Source organism: Plasmodium falciparum (genome assembly GCF_000002765.6).
Source record: "Plasmodium falciparum 3D7 genome assembly, chromosome: 7".
In the NCBI taxonomy this organism is placed as follows: Eukaryota; Apicomplexa; class Aconoidasida; order Haemosporida; family Plasmodiidae; genus Plasmodium; species Plasmodium falciparum.
Window position 1 is genome coordinate 639,218 of NC_004328.3, and position 25,732 is coordinate 664,949.

The window sequence follows — 25,732 nt, forward strand, 5'->3', positions numbered from 1 at the left end:
CCTTTCTTACATCATTAATTCCATTCAAATAAATAAGGTTAATTATAATTGAATTATATTAATATATTAATTTTTTTTTTTTTCCTTTTCTTTTTTTTTTTTTTTTGGTTTTTACAACTTCAATTTTAACTATACTATTTCTCTAAGTATATATTATATATTATTTATTTCACTTGAATAGATATACTATTTTTTTTTTTTTTCACATATGGTGTTCTTACCTTTATAATATTATATTATATATGTATATAAAATTATACTTAATATTATATATATTAAATATATAATAATATTTTATTTTATTTTATTTTATTTTGTTTTTGTTTTTGTTTTTATTTATTTTTTTTTTTTTTTTTTTTTTTCATATTTTTAATATAATATTTGAACAAACTAATATATACATACATGTATTTTATAATTTATAAAAAATTTAAAAGGTTATATAAAGATATAAATGTAATTAATAAAAAAGATATTACAAATAAGTGAAATATATATATATATATATATATAAATATATAGTTATTTATTATTATATTTATATGAATATTTCATAAAATATATATAAATATATATAATCATTCAAATATTATATCGATATAAACAAAAATGGATATATTATATGAAATTATTATATAATGTATACAAAAAATATATATGTGTAATGTATGGTTTCTATAAATATATTTTTCTTATTATGTATCATTATGTATGCCATAATTTATACTTTTATATAATAATAAAATAACCTGGTTGTCATTAAAAAAATACGGACTATATATATATATATATATATATATATATATATATATATATATATATTTCAAAATACAAATATAAAGCTATAACAAAAACGTATAAATATGAATTTTATATCTTTAAGCAATATAATATACTTTTTTCAATTCATAAATGGGTATAATAATATATATATATATATATTTATTTATTTATGTAAAGAATACAAACTGTTATTAATATATATAATGAATATATTTTGTGGTATGATTCATTTATAAAATATAATTTAAATTAATGGTTTCCATTTTTTTTAAATTTTTTTTTTTTGGTTTTTTTGGTGTTTTTGGTTTTTTTACTCTTAATATTTTATATATTTATTACAATGATATTTTCTATTTTTTTTCTCATTTTCTTTAAAATTAAATATGGTTTTTTTCTTTTTTTCATTATGATATATTACTTCTTATTATAAGAGAATAACATATAAATAATATTTCAAAATATTCTTATTTTCCTTTTTTTAAAATTATTTAAATTTTATTCTTATTTAAAAAAAAAAAAAAAAGATATAATTATCTATTGAACGCAAAAATAAAGAGTTTTTTTCTTTTTTCAAAGAATATAATTTGTAAATACATATATTCATATGTTTATATTATTCATTTTATTTTATTTTATTTATTATTTTTTTTTTTTAATATGGGAAATTTCGAAAATAAAATAAAAATTTACATCAATACATATATATCTAATATACATTATTATTAGTATGATTATTTTTTTTAACATTTTCATTTACAAATTGTGTATAATTAAATATAAATAGTTCATAAAAAGTACAAAATTTTTATCCGTATGAACTTTATATAAAAAAAAAAAAAATTTAATCCTTATAATATACATATAAAAAAGGGCAACCATGTATATTATATATATATTATATCAAGGGAATGCATGCATATCGTTTTGTATTTCTTGTGTGTATATATATTATATTAAAAAATATTTAACATATATAATTTTTTTCATTAATATGTTATTATATTGATGGATATATATATATATTATATATATTATATGTGCATATATATTCGAAATAAAAAAAAATATATACATATGTATATAAATTTTTTTTTTTTTTAAGGAACCTAAGAATACATTTAAGTATATGAATATATATTGTATGTATGTAAAGTGGTATCTATAAAACATATTAAAAATAAGAAAAAATTAAAATAAATAAATATTATAAATATTTCAAAATATTTATAATCATTAAAATATATTATTATATATATAATATGTTTAAACCTTAAACATTTCTTCTTTTTACAATTATATATTTTTTTTTTTTTTTTTTGAAATTTCCCTTTACAAAAAATTGTATTCTATTTTCTCTTATCCGTTTTTAAAAAATACCCCCCTCAAAAAATAATTACCATAATATAAAAAAAAAGACAAAAATAAGTGTAGAACACATATTTGAAATGTGATACTTATATGTTAAATTCTTCATGTATATTTCAAGATATAAATTTATTATTTGTATGTACTCATATGATTCACTTATATGTCATGTGTATTATTATAAATATGGATACTATATAAAAGGTTGACATATTCTCCTTTTTTTTGGTACGAAAATAACACATCTGTTAATATATATATATATATATATAATATAATATTACCCATACTTGGTAAAAAATTAAATATATTCACAAATAAATATTCAAATGCATATCACCATTCCATGAAATTACATAACACATGCTTTATTGGCCAGTGACGTTAAAAACATTTTTTTCATGTAATACAAATTTATATTAATATATAATATTAGTTTTTATTCTTTCTTAATTTTTCTCAAAAAGGACATAAATTAATATGAATTTATAAAATTTTTTTATAAAATACAAATTGATAACTGTCAAATATATTGAATTATCTTAAAAATAAATATTATATATATATATATATATATATATGTATTTATTTATTTATTTATTATTCATTTTTATTAAAAAATATATAATTTTTTATTTATATTATGCACTACTTGCTCACACAATAATTACACCTTGTAGTAATAAATCTAGTGCATTATATATAAAAAAAAAAATTGAAAAAAAAAAAAAAAATTTCATAATGAAATAATAATAACCTTATAAATAGTGAGTAATAAAAGGATATATATATATATATATATATATATATATATATATATATATATTTTGTCCATTTTAAATGAATATAATTACTTATATTAAAAACTTTTATTTTATGTTCTCCTATAATGATTCATTAATTTTTTCTTTTTTTTCTTTACTTAATTTCTTAAATAAATTTGTCTTTTTTTTTTTTTTCTTTTTGTTAAAAAAAAAAAATAATAAGTACACGGTTTAAGAATGATCTTTAAATGCTTAGTTGCTTTTTGATTTATCTTATATATATATATATATAATATTTATATGCACATATAAATATATATATACATATATTAGATAATTAAAAAAAAAAAAAAAAAAAAAAATATATACATACATACATATATATAATATATATATATATATATACATATATTATATCATAATAGACTTATGAATGCTTTCTCTATAACTTTTATGGATACATATTATATACATATATATTTGTTACGTGTATCATTATTTTATTTTTTAACAATCTGAACCTTTTATAAATGTATATGTTGTTATCACGTATTATATACTAAAACATAAATGCATATATATATATATGTATGTTCATCATCATGTGTTTAAAAACATAGTTAAATTGTAACATCATTTTGATATGATATTATATATATTGTTCTATTTTCAAAACAATTGTTTTTAACTTAATTTCACAATCTATAAAAACATTTTACATTGGCATGATGTATATTCAGAATATATCATGTTTTTAATAATTTTTTTTTATTTTTTTATTTTATTTTATTTTTTTTCTTTTTTTTTTTAATAATATTATAATTTATTCATAACTATTATAATGAATAAATAAAAAATATATATATATGTATGTATATAAATATATATATATATATATATATATATATTATATACATTCCATAAATTGTTGGTTTATTATCCTAACTATCCTTAGAAATAACAATTTCCATTTAAGCAGCACTTGTTGTATATTTGGTTACAGCTTTTGTTCCTTCTGAAACGGCGTGTTTTGATAATTCTCCTGGTAATAATAATCTTACAGCTGTTTGAATTTCACGTGATGATAAAGTTCTTTTTTTATTATAACGAATAAGTCTTGTGGCTTCAGTAACTAATCTGTCAAATATATCATTAATAAAGGAGTTCATAATATTCATACTTTTTTTGGTTACTCCTGTTTCTGGATGTACTTGTTTTAAGACTTTGAAAATGTAAAGTGAAAAAGATTCAGTTCTTCTTTTTCTTTTATGTCTTGGTCCTAAGGTTTTTCCAGCAGTTTTTTTGGCTGCTTGGGATTTTTGAGCTGGTCCTTTTCCTGACATTTTGTTTTAATTTTATTTGATTTTATTTGATTTATATATAAAAAAAAATATATATATATATATATAAATATAAATATATATTTTTTATTTTTCTTTTTTAAAATAAATAAATAAAATAAATATAGTTTTTATTTTATTTTATTTTTTTTAATCAATTTAAATATTAAAAAAAGAAAGAAAAAAAAAATTAATATTTTGATTAATATATATATAATATATATATATATATATAATTGTATTTATTAATGATATATTATAATAAATATTTTAATGAAATAAAAAAAAAAATAAAATAAAATAAAATAAAAATTTGAAAAAAATTCTTTATATATAATTTTTCTAAAACAAAAAATTATTTATTTATTTTATTTTGTTTTTTTTACATAAAAAAAAAAGGAAAGAAGGAAATAAATAAAGAAAAAAAGAAATAAAGAAGGAAAGAAAGAAAGAAAAAAAGAAAAAAAAATGAATAAATAAAAATAAAATAAAAAAAATAAAAGGTTAAATATAATAATAAAAAAAAAAAAAAAAAAAAAAAAAAAAAAATTTATATATAATATAAAAAATAATATAAGTAAAAAAGGTTAAATATAAAGAAAAAGAAAAAAATAAAATAAATAAAAATTTTTATGTATATGTAATTATATATATATATTACATATATATATATATTATATATATATATATATATATATATATATATAATATATGTATATTTATATTATATATATATTTATATATGAATAAATATAAATATATTATACATATATGGTAAAGTATATTATATATTTATATATGTATGTATATATATATATATATATATATATAATATTATATATATATATATATATAATTTATATATATGCGCATAATTATTATATCATAGTATTATATAATTAATATTACTTATTTTACTATATTTTTATTCACATAAATATATATATATATAAAAATATTTCATATATATACCCTTTTTATTTAAATTCTTATAATTGTATGAAGACAGTGTGCGAATTAAAAAAAAAAAAAAAAAAAAAAAAAAATTGTAACGTTTAAAGGTTATTAATATATATGTATACGTTACCACTTGACAACTTGTATAATTTTACGTTTTATTATTTAATAGAATTTTATGTTTATATATATATATATTATATATATATATATATGTAATATATAATATATAATATTTTATATATGAATATACTTAATGAGAAAAAACAAATTTATAAATAAAATAAATACCTTTTTTTTTTTTTTTTTTCTTTCCTTTTTTTCCTTTTTTTTTTTTTTCTTCTTTTTAATAAATTTATTCAATGCGTGTTTTGAAATGAAAATGTGAATAATTTTTAAATTATAAAAAAATACAAATATATTAAATTTTTTATAACATTTTATGAATATATAATATTATATTATATTATATAATTTGCACCAATTATTCTTTTGAACTTATGCACTATATATATTATATATATATATATTATTTTTTTATTGTTTACTTTTATTTTTCTGAATAAAAGTACCCTTGTTTTTTTTTTTACTAGTACAAAAAAAAAATGTTCAACAGAAAAATTATAAAGTGGAATGAACACACTGAAAAATAGTTTAAGTGTATATATTATAATATTTAAGCATGTTCATATTATGGTATATGAATTAATTTATTAGATATATATATATATAAGTACTTATAAATAATAAATATTAAAAAAAAATATATAATATATATATATATATATATATATAATAATATAAACATATTGTACACATATATTGCTATTTATAAAAATAGGAAGTCATTGGATATATAATTAAGAACTTTTAAGGTTGTCATATCAAAAAAACAATATAAGTTCTCCTAGTTAATCTTACATAATTTGTGAAAAAAAAAATAAAACTTTATAAAAATATTACCATTAGATGTATTATAAATATATATTTATATATATATATATATATATATATGTGTGTGAATTTTACACTTTAGTAATTTTTTCTCATTTTTCAAATGACAAAAAAAAAAGTTTTCCCTTATTAATCCTTTTACAATTAAATGTATTAATCACGTTTTATACTATACCCCACATTATTAATAATTATATTATTTTTTATTTTATATATATATAATATTTTTTCTCAAAAATGAAAAAGTTCTCATAGTATGTACAACTATAAAAGTCCATCCTTTTTTTTCTTTTTTTCTTTTTTTTTATGAATCATTCATATTTAAATTAAAAAAAGTAAAAAATAAAATATTTTTTAATTTTAAAGAGGTCTTAAATATAAATATAAGAGAACATATGATAATACGAAATATATATTAGTTTCAAAAATATTTACTATATTATTATTACTAAATATATAAATATATATATATATATATATATAGTAAAAGGTTTATTCAAAAAGATATAATAAAATTAACACTTAACGTTATGTAAAAAAAATAAAATTGATGAACTGTATTTAATATTTTTTTTTTTTTTTTTTTTTTTTTTTTTTTTATTTCATATAAGACACCATAAAATAATTCATATTAATAAATAAATGAATAATTGCTTAAAGTGGACCATTAAAAAAGGAAATGATTTTTGATAAGTTCTTATGTGTAATTAAATATTTTATTAGTGTTTTTCTTATGGTATCTCTTTCCTTCTTTTAAAAAATAAATAAAATAAATAAATATACACATATATATATATATATATATATATATTTATTTATTTAATAAACGTGTTTTATATGTTTTCTTGTTATATTTGTTCTAAATAAATGATATAAAAAAAAAAAAAAAAAAAAAAATTACTCTTTTATCTATATATTATTTTAAAAAGAAAACATGCATTATATAAAACATTGCTCAACATAAAAATATCAAATATGCGCCACATTATCACTTGTGATATATATAATGTGTAAGTGTATAAGTATATATTATATTATATTAATTCGTAAAATATATGTATGATACAAAATTAAAAAAAAAAAAAAAAAAAACAATAATAAAAAATATATATTTTAGTAATAATCGTTCTCTTTTTTTTTTTTTAATAATGTGTAGAGATAAAACACATTCCTTGTATTATTTGAAGACTATCTCATTTTAGTTGATATAAATATATATATATATATATATATATATATATATATTTTTTTTTTTTTTTTATATTTACTTATACTATATATACATATAATATGATTGGCACTAAAAAAATAAACACACAGATTTATATAATATATATATTAGAATGCTTGATTAATTTTTGAGAAAACATTCTGTGTTGCAAAACTGGAGGCGCAGTTGTTTTTTTTTTGGTCCATTTCTTGAAATTCTGCACCTCTTTTTTTATCCACATATGGAATGATGAAGTTTCCTACTAAATCTTTGATTATTAATTTATTATTTTCATCGTTTTTATTATCTAATGAATTATATATATCATTTAATTGTTCAGCTTTCATTTTAGTTTTGATTAAGGCTTCTTCTTTAGATACATCATTAATTGTTTTTGTTAGGATATCTTCTAAATATGAATCTACAGTTTTATTATTTAACCCCATAATTTCATTAAATAAATAATCTTCTTTTTCTCTTAATAAAAATTCTGCTTGTCTTTTTCCTTTTTCTTTACATTCTTTTAATCTTCTTTCTCTTTCAGCATATTTTACAAGAACAGCTATTTTTCTTTCTTCTTCATATTTTTCTAATTCTTTAGATAAATTATCTAACAATTCTGATATATATTTACCTTGAACATTTTCAATATAAGAATCAATTTTCATTTCTTCGAAATTTTCTTTTTCAAAAAATTCTTTTTCTTGTGCACTATATTCATCTATTTTTTCATATGCTTTTAATTCTTCTATCAAATCACTATAAGAATTTTTTCCATCATTCATTAAGATTTTTATAGCTTTACCTCTTAATATATTTTGTAAATATAAAACATTTTTCTCAAAACTATCTTGTTCTTTATTTTTGATCATAATATTTGGATAAATAGTTTTCATAGATTGTGTTTTTTTTTTTTTTTGTACTTTTCTATTATCAATTGTAGAATATTTATCAGATGAATATTTTTTTTCTTCTTTATTTAAATATCTATAAAAAGTATCAATAATTTTCTTATTTTTCTTATTTTCATATTTTAAACGTTCTTCTGATTTTTCCCCTTTAAAGGTATATCTAATATTATTATGATATGATGTTTCATCTAATGTAGATTTTATTTCATTTAATTTTTTTAAATCATTCAAATTATTATCTATTTTGTTTATTATATTTTCATTAATTTTGTTGGGAACAACTCCTTCTCTTTCTAATTGTAGATAAAAATTAGATGTATAATTATTCATTTGATTTATTAAATCTTGTTTTTCATTATATATTGTTTTTAGGTTATTTCCTGTTTCAAGAAATAATATTCTCATATCTTTTGCTTTTTCTTTTTCAAAGTTTTCTCTTATTTCATCTTTCTTTTTATCTCTATTCTGTACTATTTTTTCTACTTCATAAAATATTTTATTTGCTTTTTTTTTGTCTCTATCTACAAGAACCTTTTTTAATAAATTCATTTTCTTTTCTTGTAATTCTTTTATTCGTTTTTCTCTGTCTGCCCATTCATGATATTCAATTTCTTCTAAAATTCTTCTCTTCTCTTGTAAATTTTTTATATTTTCATTTTTATTTATTCTTTCCTCTAGTTTTCTTTTTTCTTTTAATTTTCGTACTATTAGAATATTTTCGCTATTTACACTTAAATTTTGTTCTAAACAAAGATTAGCTATTTCTTTAATTTCCTTTCTATTTTTTTCTTCCTGATCATTCATATTGTCCATATAATTATCATTCATATTGTCCATATAATTATCATTCATATTGTCTATATAATTATCATTCATATTGTCTATATTATTATCATTCATATTGTCTATATTATTATCATTCATATTGTCTATATTATTATCATTTCCATCTTCCTCCAATTTATTTTCCATTTTCAATGTTTTTATTTTTACTTTTTCATCTATTAATTTATTTTCTTTATTTAAAACAATTGTCTGTTCCTCTCTTTCTGTATATTCATTTTCATCCGATATCTTCGTTTTAGTCTTACTATCGTATGTGCTTTTTTTTTTTTGGTTTTTTAATTTTTCACCACTTTTTTCATTTCTACCATAATAGTTTTTATCGTTCCTACGATTTATATTTTTTCTATTTTCATTGTGTATTATGTTTTCATCGTTTTCTCGATATGCATTTGTTTTTTCATACCTATGTTGAGAACTCATTGTTTCCGATGAAAGAAAGGAAATTATAATATATCCCAAAAAAATAAAAATAAATAAATAAATATATATATATATATATATATATATATATATATATATCAAAATATGACTTTCACAAATATGACATTTATTCTTTAGTTATTATATATATATATATATTAATGTTTACCTTATTATATGTGTATATGTTTTAAGACGTATCTAGACAATATATATTTATTTAAAATAGAGAAATGTCACTTCAAATATAAGATTATTTATAATTTTAAAGGAAATTAGGATTAATGTTTTAATTTTATTTTATTACAGATACAAAAAGAAAGAAGAAAAAAAAAAAAAAAAAAAAAAAAAAAAAAAAAAAAAAATTCTACTGAAATATATATATATATATATATAGACAAGTATTATATACATTAATATTCACCTTTATTTTATTTTATTATTATAAAATATGATTTTTTATCTTACATTTTGTGATTCTTTCATGAGAATAATTTAATCAAATAATATAATATATGAACTTATAACATTTCTCTCCCTTTTTTTGGAAAAATTATAATATATATATATATATTACCATTTAATGCAATTGAACAGACATACAATGAACGAACATAAAATGAAGATACCTATTAACACAGATAATATTTAATACTTAGGAATATTATGTATTTTTCTTTTTTTCTCTTTTTTTCTTTTTATTTTTATGTACCCATATTAAAATGAATGAAACATATATCATTAAGTTCATATTAAATTATTAAAAATCGAAAAACTGACCTTTGAAAATATATATAATTTTTTTTTTTTTACATAATCCTAATTTTATAATAAGAATAAATATAAAACCTTTAAATAAATAAATAAATAAATATATATATATATATATTTTAACATTGTCCTATATATTTATATAATATTACATTTGCCATTCTATTACTTGTATATATATATATATATATATATATAAAGAAATTCATTGAAATTTAACCGAATTAATATAAAAAATAATAATAATAATAATAAAAGTCTTATATTCAATATATTATAATAATATAATATATATTAATAGCAAAACATGTGTTATATATAGAAGGAATAATTTCTTTTTCTTTTTCTTTATCATATTTTAAATTATTTTATGGGATTCACAATCATTGACATATTAATAATTTTATATTAGTAATATTTTATTTTATTAATTCTTACTTTTTATTTTATAATTTTTAGAAATTACTAAACCATTTTAGATTATATATATATATATAAAATCTTTTTATACATTGAAAAAAAAAAAAAAAAAAAAAAAAAAAGTGGTAATCTTTTTAAAATGGTATATATAATATATATTATATAATTTATGATATATTTATATAGAACATATTTCTTTTTTTATATAATAAAAAAAAGTACTTGGACAATATTATTTAAATATTTATTTTCTTCTATTAATAATTTACAAATTTATTTTTAAAATGTATTCAAGTTTAAAAAAATGTAATTTTATTTTAAATTTATCTGTGCACAGTATTATATAAGCATCTATTCATTTTCTTATTTTTATTTTATTTTTAAATTGTAAAAATATTGTGTTTATATATAATATATATATATATATATATATATATATATATATATATATTATATATAGTATAATTTACGTCCGCAAAAAAAAAAAAAAAATATATTATATATATAATATATTAATATAAAATAATATATATTTATATAATAAATTGTTTTATATAAAATAATATTTATATTTTAATAAATTATACCTTGATTTTATTTTTTTTTATTTTATTTTAATTTTTTTTTATTTTATTTTAATTTTTTTTTTTTGTACAAGTAATTAATTAAAAAAAAAAAAAAAAAAAAAAAAAAAAAAAAGAAAAAAACATATATATATATATATATATATATATACATATTTTTGTGATAGTTTAATTTTCTGATAAAAATAATTATTAAGATTTATCTTTTTATTTATTGGAAATAGAAAAAATTATGTACGCTCTGAGTTTTTTATAATTTTTTATATTATGTTAAAATAAATTAAGGAAAAGATGAATTTTTTATCCTCTAATAAAAACAATATAAGTACGAAATCTGAAGTAATAGCAAAGGTAAAGGTTGATAATAAGAGTAATAATAATGAGAATTATATAAATGAGGAGGTTGAAAGTATGAGATATAATAATTATAACATTAATAGTATGAATCATAGTAATAGTAACCATATGAATAATAATGTGAGTAATAATATAAATAATAATGTGAATAATAATATGAATCAACATGTTATGAATAACCAAAATATTAATCATAATAACAGTTTAAATTTTATAATCGATGATAATAATATAAATAATCATAATGATATTGACAAGAGGTCTGAAATATATTATTCAAATAAAGCTTACGATCCGCAATATTTATATAATAGTAATAAACTTTCAAGTAATATAAAAATAACAAGAAATCATACCTCAGCTCATCGAATGATATCTCCACGTAGAGAATCGATAAATTTATTTTCATCCAAAATAAATAGGACTTCTAATATCTACAGAAATTATGATGATAAGTTATCATATGCATCATTATATGCTTCAAATAATAGAAAAAAGAATACTTTAGATAAAATATCCATTCCTGAATCTAATGATAGTTTTAAAACACAAACAAATTCACAAATTGTTGAACAGTCTATTGAATTATTAAAACATTTGATGAATCAGGATCGACGTAGTATTTCTTCCGTACATGAAAGTGAAAGGAAAAATAAACTGATGTATAAATTGATTGATAATATGAAAAGATATGGAGATAAAAATGAACCTTCTCACATTAACAATAATAATAATAATGAAGAATATAATAACTCTATAGATTTGTATAAAAAAAAAATTGATATGTTAAATTTAAAATTCCTTAAATTAAAAAATGAATATACTCATGCAAATAATGAAAATATTATTTTAAAAAAACAAATAAAATGTATGAAAGATAATTATCATATATTAAATCCGAAAAGTTCAACTGTTTCTTTTTCGAGAGACGTTTCACAACCACTTCAAAAAGATGAACATAAGGATTATCACCAACACCATTTAGGTACATCAAATGAATTTTCGAAGGTTAAACATAATAATGATATACATGATGTTAAAATTAATAATAAATCCATGAGTCATAATCATAATAATATGTTAATATCATCATCATTAACATCTCCACTTTCTGGTAATACAAAAAATATATCGAATGAAGCAGGAAATGATTATTATTCACAAATACTTATAGACTCTTTAGAAAATAATAACAACAGCAATAATAATAACAACAACAACAATAATAATAATAATAATAATAGGAGAAAAACGTATACGTCATCTGTTCATTTAAATAGAGCGTCTAATAATACATTTTTACCAACAAGTAATAAGGTAGACGAAAATTATATGAACCAAATCAGGGAAGAAATAAAATTAGAATTGACACAAGAAATAACAAATAAGTTAGAAAAAAAATATAAAGAAAAATTAGACGAATTAAAAAAAAAAATGGAAGGTGGGGTAAAACTTCCATCCTCCAATGAATTAATAAAAAATAAAAATACTTCAGAAAATTTATTTATGTATCAAAAAGGAAAAAAGGAAATGAAATTTTCGATTGATAATCTTTTTAGTAATATACAAAAAGAAGTAGAAGAACAAATTAATGATATAATAAATGATTATAAAAATAAATTTACAGAAAATTTCAAAGATTTTTTAAATAATAACAATCATCAGAAACAGAATGACGAACAAGAACATCTTCCTAAGGATGAAAATGGAAAAGAGGAAGACAACATCTTGCCTGGTGAATTTTTTAATGAGAAAATTAATGAATGTTTAAATCTGCTTGACAAAATTGCCCAAGGAAATAAAGAACAAGATATAAAAAAAGCCGAAGAATCCAAAAATGAAACAATAAATATAATTAATGCACTGAATACAATAAATGAAGATATGAATAATATAGATGATTTAATATATAATATTAATGCTACTATTAATGAAAATAACATTCTAAACAATGAAGAGAATGATTATCCACAAGAATTAAACATTTTAAAAAAAAGGGGTTCCAAGAGTATAGAATCTGTAGCATCAGAAAATTTTGAAGAATGGAAAAAAAACGAAGAACAATATCCAACCAACATTATTAAAGAACATAAATTATTTTTTCAAGTTATGGAAACAAATGAACAAGAATATGTAGACGAACGATCTGCTAATTATAGTTTAAAAAATGTGACTGATAATGTGCATAATAATAATAATAATAATAATTTTAATAAGGATTGTAATAAAGATTCGATTTATAATAATGATCAATTAAATAATCCATTTATAGGTGAAAATATACAAAATGTGAAGGAAAAGTTTAAAATGGATAATGTAGTAGATGATAAAAAAAACTTCGAAGAGGAAACGAATTATGATATACATAAGAAGAATAATATAAATGAAAATAAGGAATTAAAAATTGATGAATTGAATATGAACTTATCCATAAATGACGAAGATATGCATGTTAGGGGATTGGACAAAGGATATGGTGATGATAACAAAATAGGTGATGATAACAAAATAGGTGATGATAACAAAATAGGTGATGATAACAACATATGTGATGATAACAACATATGTGATGATAACAACATATGTGATGATAACAAAATAGGTGATGATAACAAAATAGGTGATGATAATAAAATATGTGATGATAATAAAAGACATGATGGTGATATATTAAATTATAATGAAGAGGATTATGGACCCCCTGTTGGGATAGATGAAAATAATGAGAATGAAAAAGACAAAAAGAAAAGTAAATGGAAAAGTTTATTTTCAAGTAAAAAAACAAAGAAGAAAAATTTAAGCGATAATTTTGGTAATGATACAGAATTATGGGCGAAAAGTGAAAATTATAATAATGATAATAATAATAATAATAATAATAATGTTAATTATTTTAATAACGATCTTATGGATAATGTTAATATCGATAATGCTTATAATATTAATAATAATTATAACAGCGAATATAAAAATAATCCTTTTGATAACGAGCATGGAACCAATTTTTATAATAATATGAATAATGTATCAACGAATATACATATTGAAAAGGGTGAAATGAACTTAATTAGAAGCGATATAAATAATAATGAAAATGTAGAAAAAGATAAACTTAATTATGAATATCCAAATAATGTTTTTAAACATTGTACAGAAAAATTATCAACTAATGTTCATAATAAAACTACCTCATTTGAACTTGATCATAATGGGAATAATTATTATAATGATAATAAGAACACACAAAATAATATTAATAATTATAATAATGTAGATTCAAATATAAATACATATAATAATGGATATAATAATTCATACAATAATAATAGTCCTTTTAATTATGAAAATAATAATGAAAAGACAGAACGAAATTTTATGAATTCATCTATTTATTCGTATAATGCAAATATGAATAATTCAGAAGGTCATAATGAGGTTAGTTCTTCCACAGCAATATACAATAACATAAATAATATGAATGTACATATGAAAAGAAATAATTCGGTACATATAAATAACCAGGTTATGTTTAATGAATATGAGCAAATGAATGTGGAAAATGCAAATTTCAGTTCACAAAATGGGGAAAATAATTTGAACTTTTATAATAATAATAATAATAATAATAGAAGTTATACAAATTATACAAACAATATGAATGACGAAATAAATAATCAGTATAATTTATTTTACAATATTAATAATGAAAATAACAACAACAATAATAATAATAATAATTATTATTACAATAATAATTACAATAATAATAATAATATCAATATTCAAAATGAATACAATCATATACGTTTTGATGATAATTCATCTTCACATATGACCCAACACCCATATAGTAAAACCTCAAATATTATGAGAATAAATACAACGGCATTAAATACAAGTAAAAATTATACAACCGATTTATATCAAACAAATAAAAGTAGATTATCAACAAAAAGTGAAATACACTATAATTCATTGAAATCTCAAAAAAAGAAAAACCTTGAAGACCTTTTTTCATAAATCGATTGGATAATATTTTTTCTCTTAATTTTTTGTTTTGAACATAATATGTAATATATAACTTATTTATTGAATAAAATATAATAATGTGGTTATAATATTTATTAATTTGTATAAATTTGTAACGATTTGTTTTTAATTTTTAACATTTCTTTAATTTTCCTTTTTTTATATTTATATTATTATATTTCTTTTTTTTTTTTTTTTGTGTGTTTTTTTATATTTTTTTTTTATAATACTTTTTTTTTTTTTTTTTTTTTTATATAAATTTATATATGCCTTTTATAAAACATCCTTTTAATTTTTTAAGTTTTCATGCTTTCTTCAGGAAAAAAGAAAAATTATATATATATATATATATATAGTTATTTATTTATTTATTTATTTCCTTTTTGCTATTGCATATATATATATATATTTATATATATACTTTTTTTTTTTTAACTCGCTTGTGCTTACAAATAAATTATTCTACACATACTGGAAAGACCTACCTTTGTGATATATTTTATAATTGAAATATCATAAAAGGTCATTTTAAAAAAAAAAAAAAAAAAAAAATTAGTATACACAAATATATATACATATATATTTAATAATTTGATAATAATATATAAATTCTTCTCATATTAATATAATATGGAATAATTTAAAAAACCAACAATTATCAATTTTTTAAGTTTTTACAACCATACAAAAATAAATGTATAACCTCGTAATTATAAAGTAAAAATGATATCATGATTTTATGCATTCTATATATGAATCAATTTGATTTTCTACATATATTTTTTATTATAATAAAAATGGATAGATAAATAAATAAATAGATAAATAATGGATTTACTGTTTTTATTTATTTAAACATTATAAAATAATTCTATTATAAAATATTAAAATAAAAAGTGGACGGTTTTTTTATAAAATTTCATAAAATATTTATATTTATTATTCTTATCATTATTATCATTTTTATATCATTTTAATTTTTTATTATTCTTGGTTCATTGTTAATATAACGATATAATTCGTTTTATTACTTTTTTTTTTTTTTTAATTATAATATTTAATTTATATTTTAAATAAATACTCGTTTTTTTCATGAATAATAAAAAAAAAAAAAAAAAAAAAAAAAAAAAAAACTATATAAAATAATATATATTATTTTTTAATGCATATATTATAATTAATAATACTAATGCTAATAAAGTATATCTTTTATTATTATATATAAAATATATATATATATATATATATATAAATTTTACCTATTAATATTTATTCACTATATATATTTATATACATATATAATATATTAATTGTGAAGATTGTTTTTATATATAATTGAAAAGGTATTAAACATATATTAATAATATATATAAAATAAAATAAAGAGGAAAAATATATTTTATTATATATACAATAGGAATATAATATTATATATGTATTACATATATTTTTAATAATTTTCAATTATCTCATCCATAATAAATGAGACCTTTAAATATATATATATATATATATATATATATATATATTATTTATTCATTTATTATTATTTTCTAAAAAGAAAAATTTTACAGATAATTATATTGTTCATTTTATTTGTTTCTTTCTTTTTTTTTTTTTTTTTTTTTTTTTTTTTTTTTTTTCTAATTAAATAAATACAATTATATATTTATATTTTGTAATATCCTTCCTACTTTTTCGTGGAATAATAGCTATATAATAATCTTGTTCATATTTTACTATTGATCTACACTATTATAATATATATAAGGATATATATTGTTTTTTAATATTTTAAAGAAGAACACTATTATATCCTTTTTCTTTTTTACGTAAAGAGCAAAAGAAAAATAGAAGACTTTTTGTTTTTTCTTCTTTTTTTTTTATTTTTTTTTTTAAGTAATTTTGTATTTTTAAGAAAAATGATATGAAATATTAAGAAATGAAAATATTAAAAAGGAAGAAAACGATAGAAGGAAGAACAAATTTTGATAACGTTCATAATGTACAAATATATGGAGAAAACCAAATACATTGTAATGGGTCCTTGGTATCAGGGTAAGGATTAATAATAAAATAAATATAAATAAATAAATATATATATCTATATATAGATATATATAGATATATATAGATAGATACATATGTATTTATTTTTGTTATCATCACAATGTTTTATCATTATTTTATATTTTTTAGACCCGCCTTTTTAACAGTGGTATCATCCTTTCTTATGATATTCATCCCTGTAGCTATTTTTCATATCTTTACATCAACGGTAAAAAAAAATATATACAAATTTATATTTATTTATATGCTATTTATAGGCGTGTCCTTTTAAATTTAAAAGGATATCATGTTAAGAAGTTATAAAAACTTTCATATATATATATATATATATATATATATATATATTATTTCCTTTTTTTTTTTTTTTTTTTTTTTTTTTTCATTTCTCTTATTTTAGTGGTTATTTGAAAAAGAAATATATTATGTTTCTATTGTCAACGTATTTTTTTTTATCCTAACTATATACACATTTTTGAGAACAAGTTTTATGGATCCTGGTATAATACCAAGACAAGTAAGTTAAAGTAGAAATTGGAATGTGAATATGTGTATGTATAATAATAATGGTATATTTTGATATATCATATGTACATATAAATATAATATATATATATATTTTTTTTTTTATGTGTTCATTTGTTGTTTTCTTTTAGAAATCTGTCTTGAATTTGTACGACGTAATTGTGGAACAGTATAGAGAGACACAGCCCCCAAGACAAAAGGAATTATTAATAAACGGGAATTTTTATAAGTTAAAATATTGTTATACATGTAATATATATAGAGGTATAAGGACTGTTCATTGTTCCATTTGTGATAATTGTGTTGAAAAATTTGATCACCATTGCCCATGGTAAGTTAAATAAAAAAAAAATATATATAAATGAATATATAAATGAATATATAAATGAATATATAAATGAATATATAAATGAATATATAAATGAATATATAAATGAATATATAAATGAATATATAAATGAATATATAAATGAATATATAAATGAATATATAAATGAATATATAAATGAATATATAAATGAATATATAAATGAATATATAAATGAATATATAAATGAATATATAAATGAATATATAAATGAATATATAAATGAATATATAAATGAATATATAAATATATAAATTTATATATATATATATATATATATATATATATAATACCTTTTTAATTTAATTTCTGTTTTGTATTTTTGTAGGGTTGGGAATTGCATTGGTGCACGAAATTACAAATATTTCGTTTATTTCGTTTTTAATTTGTATGTTTTGATATGCATTACATTAAGTGCAAGCATTTATAAATTAGTTGTGTGTATAAATATCCTATCAAAGGAAGGATATAATACGGAAAATATTTTTATACACATATGGAGATTTGCTCCTGATAGTATAATATTAATTATATATACCATTTTAACATTATGGTTTGTTGTAGGTTTATTATGTTATCATATTTATACCATCGTCACAAATCAAACAACATATGAACAGATAAAAACGTTTTATCAAAATGATAATCCATTCAATATAGGGGTATTAAATAATATAAAAGAAATATTATTTACCAAAACTAGACCATCCTATATAAATTTTGTGAACCCAAAATTACAAATTATTGATGAAAATTCGTATCATAATATTTTATTATTAAGTGATAAAGGTGTTTCTATATGTGAAGGAGAAGGTAATGATATGGATGATAATAATTCATTATATAATCATAGTAATGAAATAAATTATAAAAAGAAAACTTTTAAGAAACCATTAAAATTAATTGATACCCATGATTTTCTTACATCAAAGAATCTTCATTTAAAATTATTTGATAATAAAATTAAAAATAAATCTTATAATATGAAAAAAAATAAAATTAAAATTAATAAAAAAAAACACCATAATGAAAAAAAACAATATAATGAAAAAAAACAATATAATGAAAAAAAACAATTTAATGAAAAAAAAAAATTTAATGAAAAAAAACACCCTAATGAAAAAAAACACCTTAATGAAAAATTTGATAGTCCCAAATTTAATAATACATCTAATAAAGCAATAGGCAAATCAACTCATTATCTTAAGATAGATAAAAATTTTAGATACTCAAAAATTAAATTACCAAAAGTAAAAAAGGGTAGTGATAGTGAAAATGTAACATGTGATATTGAGGAAACAAATCAGGTACCTGTAAAGAAGGTTATTCATTTGAATGAAAATTTAGGATTACCCATGTTTATGAAGGATCTAAGTAGTAGTATGAGTAGAAGTGGAAGCATAAATAGAAGTACAAGTAGAAGTAAACGTATAGGGGAAAAAGATTATATGGCTAAAGAACAAAGTAAGTGTAATATCCATAGCAAGAATAGCTTATATGATATAGATAATCATGATAATAATAAGGATAAACATCATGTTTATAATAATATTTACCATGATAATTACTATAATTACCTTATGTGTAATTGTAATAACTCTACGTTTACTACCAAAACAAATGAACAATCTATAGATATGAATAATGAAAGCTTAGGGAGCTATATAATGGAAAACGAAATAAATCACGATCTCTGTGATTTTAGGGTTCACGATCTTATGGGAATTCATCAAAAACGAATGAAAGATAATAATTATATTATTGTTATAAAAAATTGGAAAGAAGAGAATGAAAATTATAAAAATAAAATTAAAAAAAGTAATAACAACAATAGTGATAGTGACGATAATAATAAGAGGGATAATCATAATAATGAAAATAATAACAACGAATATAATAATGAATATAATAATAAATGTAATAATTATGATAATAATAACAATAATAATAATTATTGTTGTAATAATAATAATAATAATTGTTGTAATAATAATCATTATCTTAATGAGAATGCTGAAAATGAATTTAAAAAAGATAATATACAAAAAACAAACCATTCTGGTAATATTCACCAAAGCAAAAATATTATGACCTATGGTTATAATAAAATAAAATATTTTAATAAAATTAAACACTCATTTTTTTATAATAAAAAAGGGTTTTCCTTTATTCAAAATTTTAAAAATAAAAAGGAGACATATTATGTTGTCAAGTATTCAAATGAAAGGGATGAACAAATCAATGAAGAAGCAAAATTAAAAAAAAATATAAAGGGTAAAGTGACAAACGATGAAACGTTAAAAGGAAAAGAAATAAAAGATGATCAAAGAGAAATATATTATTATGATGAAAATAAATATATAAATGATAAAAATAAATATATAAATGATGAAAATAAATATATAAATGATGAAAATAAATATATAAATGATGAAAATAAATATATAAATGATGAAAATAAATATATAAATGATGAAAATAAATATATAAATTATGAAGAAAAATATCATAATGATGAAGAAAAATATCATAATGATAAAAATAAATATATAAATGATAAAAATAAATATATAAATGATAAAAATAAATATCATAATGATAATGATTGTTATTGTGAAAATGTTCATAAATTAAAATATCTAAATCAATTACTATACAATGGAAATAAAAATGAAATGAAAAAATATAAACATAATAATATATATTGTAAAAACATTTTTAGTAAAAATTTTTTTTGTGAATGTATGGATGAATGTTGTTGTAACGATGGTTATGAAACTGAATTAAAAAAAAAAAACATTTATAATAAGTCGTCATTTAGTGATAATACTAGTGTGGATACTCAAATTATGAACGTAAAAAAGAAAAAGAAAAATAAATATAAGGAGAAAATAAAAAAAATAAAGGAGCATTATAATGATGATGCTCATCATCATCATGATGATAATGTTAAGGGATTGGAAAATGATAGTAGTAAAAAAAATAAAAAAGAAAAACCAACAAATAAACTTCCTGATACAGGGAACAATAAAGAACTTAATGAACATGTTCAAATTATTCCTAATGATGAATATATCCAATATATTAAATATATTGATGATATGAAAAAGAAAGAAAGTTTTTTGTCACAGCCTAATGATGTTATCATTAATATATATACGAATAAATACGATGAAAGGAAAAAGAAAAAAAAAATAAAGTTTATTTTAAATATGAGTAGAAAAAAAAAAAAAAAAAAATTATCAAGCAATAATAACATTTACCATAATAGTTTTAATAATAATTTGTTAAAAAAAAAAGAAGAAAGAAGGAAACGAAAATATAAAAAACTTTATAGAATTTCACAACTACTAAAAAGAAGAAAAAAGAAATGGGAATTTTATAACCCTAGTAAATTATACTATTTGGATAGTAGAAAAATCTATAAATGTAAATATAAAAATCATTTATTAAGACAAAAAATAAAATTATTATCTAAATCAAATGAAAATATACATTTGTGTTATAATAACAAAGATTACTTATCTTATGAAAAATATAATCTTAGTAATTATATCCTAAACAATAAAGATGATATTCATATATTTAATAAAAAATTGAAATATCTATCCAAATATGATAAAATGAAGTTAATCAATTATTTAATTTATAAACATAAACAACATAAAATGCGTTCAGATTTAAAAAAGAAAAGCACAGCATCCAAAATTTTTTATTTCTTTACATCATTTGCTCTAATAATTAATTGTATACATATACCACCTAATAATGATAATGACTGATTTTATTTTGTATTATCATTTGTTTATTTTATAAACTTTTATATAAAATCTTAATTTTTTTCATACACATTTGTTATATAAAAATGAATATATTTAAGTATATATTTCATATATATTATGTATCTTGATTAAATGTTTATTATAAGTTTTTTTTTTTTTTTGTTTAATATACATAAATAATGAGTATATTTATTTATATAATCATTTTATTATATATATATATATATATATATATATATAATGTGTCATTTTGTTAATTCCTCATTTTATAAATATATTCCGCTGTTTTATTTGTTTTTATTCATATAAGAGGCATGCCTTATATTTTTTTAAAAACTGTGCATTAAAAAGAAAAAAAAAAAAAAAAAAATGAAATAAATGAATTTCAACTTATAACATTTATTTTATTAAATATTTGCAACTTTGTAAAGATTTTATTATTATTTTTTTTTTTTTTATATAGTTCAGTCTTTAAATAAGTAAAACGATGGGAATAAAAAAGAAAAAAGAAAAAAAGTATATGTATTATTATAATACAATGTGTATATTATTATAACATATTAGATAGTATATTTTTCAATATATAATTCTTCCATATATTATATTAAGTTTTATTATATATTGGAATCTTTATTTATTAACTCATTTATTAAATCTTCATAAATTATATAATCTGTCTTATAAACTTTATCAAGCTATAATATAAACACAGATGGGAAATAATATGAGCAACTAATATTTTAAGTTATATAGGGATAAGTGAAAGTGTGAAGAATTATGAATTATTTAAAAGGTAAAAAATTGGTATATACGTATAAATGTATGCATATATATATATGTGCACATATTTCTTATATTTTTTTTTTTTTTTTACCGTTTTAATCCACTCGAAGAATTCATCAAATTCTACATTTGTTAAAGGCTCACCTAAATACTGCAAAATAAATCTTAACCTTTTTATAGATATAGTTCCATTTCCTTTTTCGTCAAATATTTCAAAAGCATTCAATACATTGATAGGTTTTGCTTCGTTAATAATATCTGGTATTTGTATGATTCGAAAAAATTCTTTAATAGTAAATATATTTTTATTTTCTTCTTCTTGTTTTCTTAATAGTTCTTTTTGTTTTTCTAATTCCATAAAATTATCGTAATTCTTTAAATTACTCAATAATTTTGATATATTATTATTATCATCCTCATTATTATAATTATTATTTTGTTCTTTTATCTGACGTATTTCTTTTTCATTATTATCTAAATTATCGAGAGAAGAATTTTCTTCCTGCTTACGTTTTACATTTTCATAATCTTGTCTTTTTTCATTTTCTACTTGTTCATCTTGTTCATCTTTTTTTCTATATAAAGTTTTATTTTCTATTATCTTCTCTTTTATTTTTTCAACTTCTTTCAACGATAAGTTATAACCACTACATCGTAATAAGGACCCTAATAAACTTGGGAATTGTGTATAAGAATTAATTAATGAAAAATTAGAACGAACTAGAAAAGAATTATATAACATATATATAGAGAGATATTATATATATATATATATATATATATATATGTGTACATATGTATATGTCCCTATACAAATATATATTTTCTTTTTCTTTCACGTGTTGTACTCAAATTTTAATAATCCTTTTTTTTTTTTATCTAAATAATTAAAAGCCTTTATGGTTTTTTTTATTTGATATTCTGTTAATTGAAATTCTTCACCTGCATATTCCATTCGTTATAATTGAATTTACAATATGCTTTATAATGTGTGATATAATTTTTTTAGAGCTTTATAATATTATAGGTGTATAATAATATAAAAAAAAAATAAAAGAGAATAGGAAACATTAACGCTACTGATGAAATATATGCAGGTGATTTATAAATGATTGGAGAGGAAAATGTTCAAAGTTATGAGCAAACAAATAAATAAATGAATGAATATATGAATATATGAGTATGTTAAGTATATAAATACATACATACAAACATAATTATATATATATATATATATATATATATATAATATTTATGGATCGTTTGATTAAAATAACAATTTCATTTTCGTCATTTTCAATAGTATTTAAAGGATTTCATTTTATTTTTTTATAATTTAAAGAAGAGTTTCAGATAATTACATATGTTATAAAACCTTTTATGGAGAATAACATTTTATATATGAAAGAAAATATTATTTAAATCTATATAAATATTTATTTAATTACATTTCCAATTTTTATCATTTTATATAAAGTGTTATATATACTATATACATAGACAAATGATATATAGCTATAAAAACATAGCAATCCATAATATATATTTTTTTTTTTTTCTTGTGAATTCTTTTTTATATTTAAGGTATAAATATAATTATTTACTCATGTAAGATTTAATACTACATTTAAATATACTTATCATAGGGAAAAAAAAAAAAATTAATAAAATAAAAAAAAAAACAAAAAAAAAAAAAAAATCAATAAATAAATAAATAAATAAATAAATACTATATATATATATATATATATATATATATATTTATGATATATTTAGAAAAATAAAAAAAGTGAAAAATTTTAATATATACATAAAAATTTCATATGTTTATATATATTAATAATAAGCATTATGCTCATTAATATAATATTTAATATAAATTATATATGTTTTATGCAAATTTCATTTATTTATTAATACCTTCATAATATTATACTACATAAATATATAAATAAATAAATATATTATATATAAAAGAAAAAAAAAATCACACTTTGGAAATATATATAAAAATATATAGCTTTAAAAGGATTTTTTTTTTTTTTTTTCTTGGTAAGGGGGAAGAATTATGAATGGTACTGATTCTTTTTAATTCTTAATTATGTTTTAAAATTATTTGTTAGTTTAATTAAAAATATATATATATATATATATATATATATATATATATATATATATTTAATTTGACAAGGTTTATATAATAACTTAAAAGCTTGCTTAGACAAATAAGATATAAGAATTTGAAAAAATTAGAAAATAATATAAAAAGAAAATCAAAGAATCAAAAGGGGTAAGATAAAAAAAAAAAAAATAATAAAGTAACCAAGGATAATTTTTTTTTTTTTTTTTTTTTTTTTTTTTTTTTTTGAAGATATAAAATATATATTTTTATATTTAATTATAACTCATTAATTTAATGATCTTAAAAATATCGGGGTTATTTTTTTTCTTCACTTTGCTATACCTATAAGTTAATATTTGTTTTATAAAATCATAA

General features: G+C 17.1%; 5 protein-coding genes across 5 annotated transcripts; 2 read left to right on the forward strand and 3 right to left on the reverse strand.

Moving 5' to 3' along the window:
• Window positions 1-3,883: 3,883 nt before the first annotated feature.
• Window positions 3,884-4,255, reverse strand: PF3D7_0714000 (histone H2B variant; the record flags this gene model as incomplete). The annotated part of the gene is made up of 1 exon (XM_001349010.1): window positions 3,884-4,255. The coding sequence occupies one exon, from the start codon at window positions 4,253-4,255 to the stop codon at window positions 3,884-3,886; it is 372 nt and encodes a 123-aa protein (XP_001349046.1).
• A 3,246-nt stretch (window positions 4,256-7,501) lies between these two features.
• PF3D7_0714100 (MAATS1 domain-containing protein, putative) lies at window positions 7,502-9,550 on the reverse strand (the record flags this gene model as incomplete). Its single annotated transcript, XM_001349011.1, has 1 exon — window positions 7,502-9,550. One exon carries the CDS (start codon window positions 9,548-9,550, stop codon window positions 7,502-7,504), a length of 2,049 nt encoding a protein of 682 aa, XP_001349047.1.
• Window positions 9,551-11,616: 2,066 nt separating this feature from the next.
• On the forward strand, window positions 11,617-15,702 carry PF3D7_0714200 (conserved Plasmodium protein, unknown function; the record flags this gene model as incomplete). Its single annotated transcript, XM_001349012.1, has 1 exon — window positions 11,617-15,702. One exon carries the CDS (start codon window positions 11,617-11,619, stop codon window positions 15,700-15,702), a length of 4,086 nt encoding a protein of 1,361 aa, XP_001349048.1.
• A 1,951-nt stretch (window positions 15,703-17,653) lies between these two features.
• PF3D7_0714300 (palmitoyltransferase DHHC4, putative) lies at window positions 17,654-22,452 on the forward strand (the record flags this gene model as incomplete). Its single annotated transcript, XM_001349013.1, has 5 exons — window positions 17,654-17,769; window positions 17,911-17,989; window positions 18,179-18,295; window positions 18,435-18,634; window positions 18,999-22,452. 5 exons carry the CDS (start codon window positions 17,654-17,656, stop codon window positions 22,450-22,452), a joined length of 3,966 nt encoding a protein of 1,321 aa, XP_001349049.1.
• A 614-nt stretch (window positions 22,453-23,066) lies between these two features.
• On the reverse strand, window positions 23,067-24,190 carry PF3D7_0714400 (calmodulin, putative; the record flags this gene model as incomplete). Its single annotated transcript, XM_024473132.1, has 3 exons — window positions 23,067-23,147; window positions 23,327-23,909; window positions 24,084-24,190. 3 exons carry the CDS (start codon window positions 24,188-24,190, stop codon window positions 23,067-23,069), a joined length of 771 nt encoding a protein of 256 aa, XP_024328890.1.
• Between the last annotated feature and the right edge of the window lie 1,542 nt (window positions 24,191-25,732).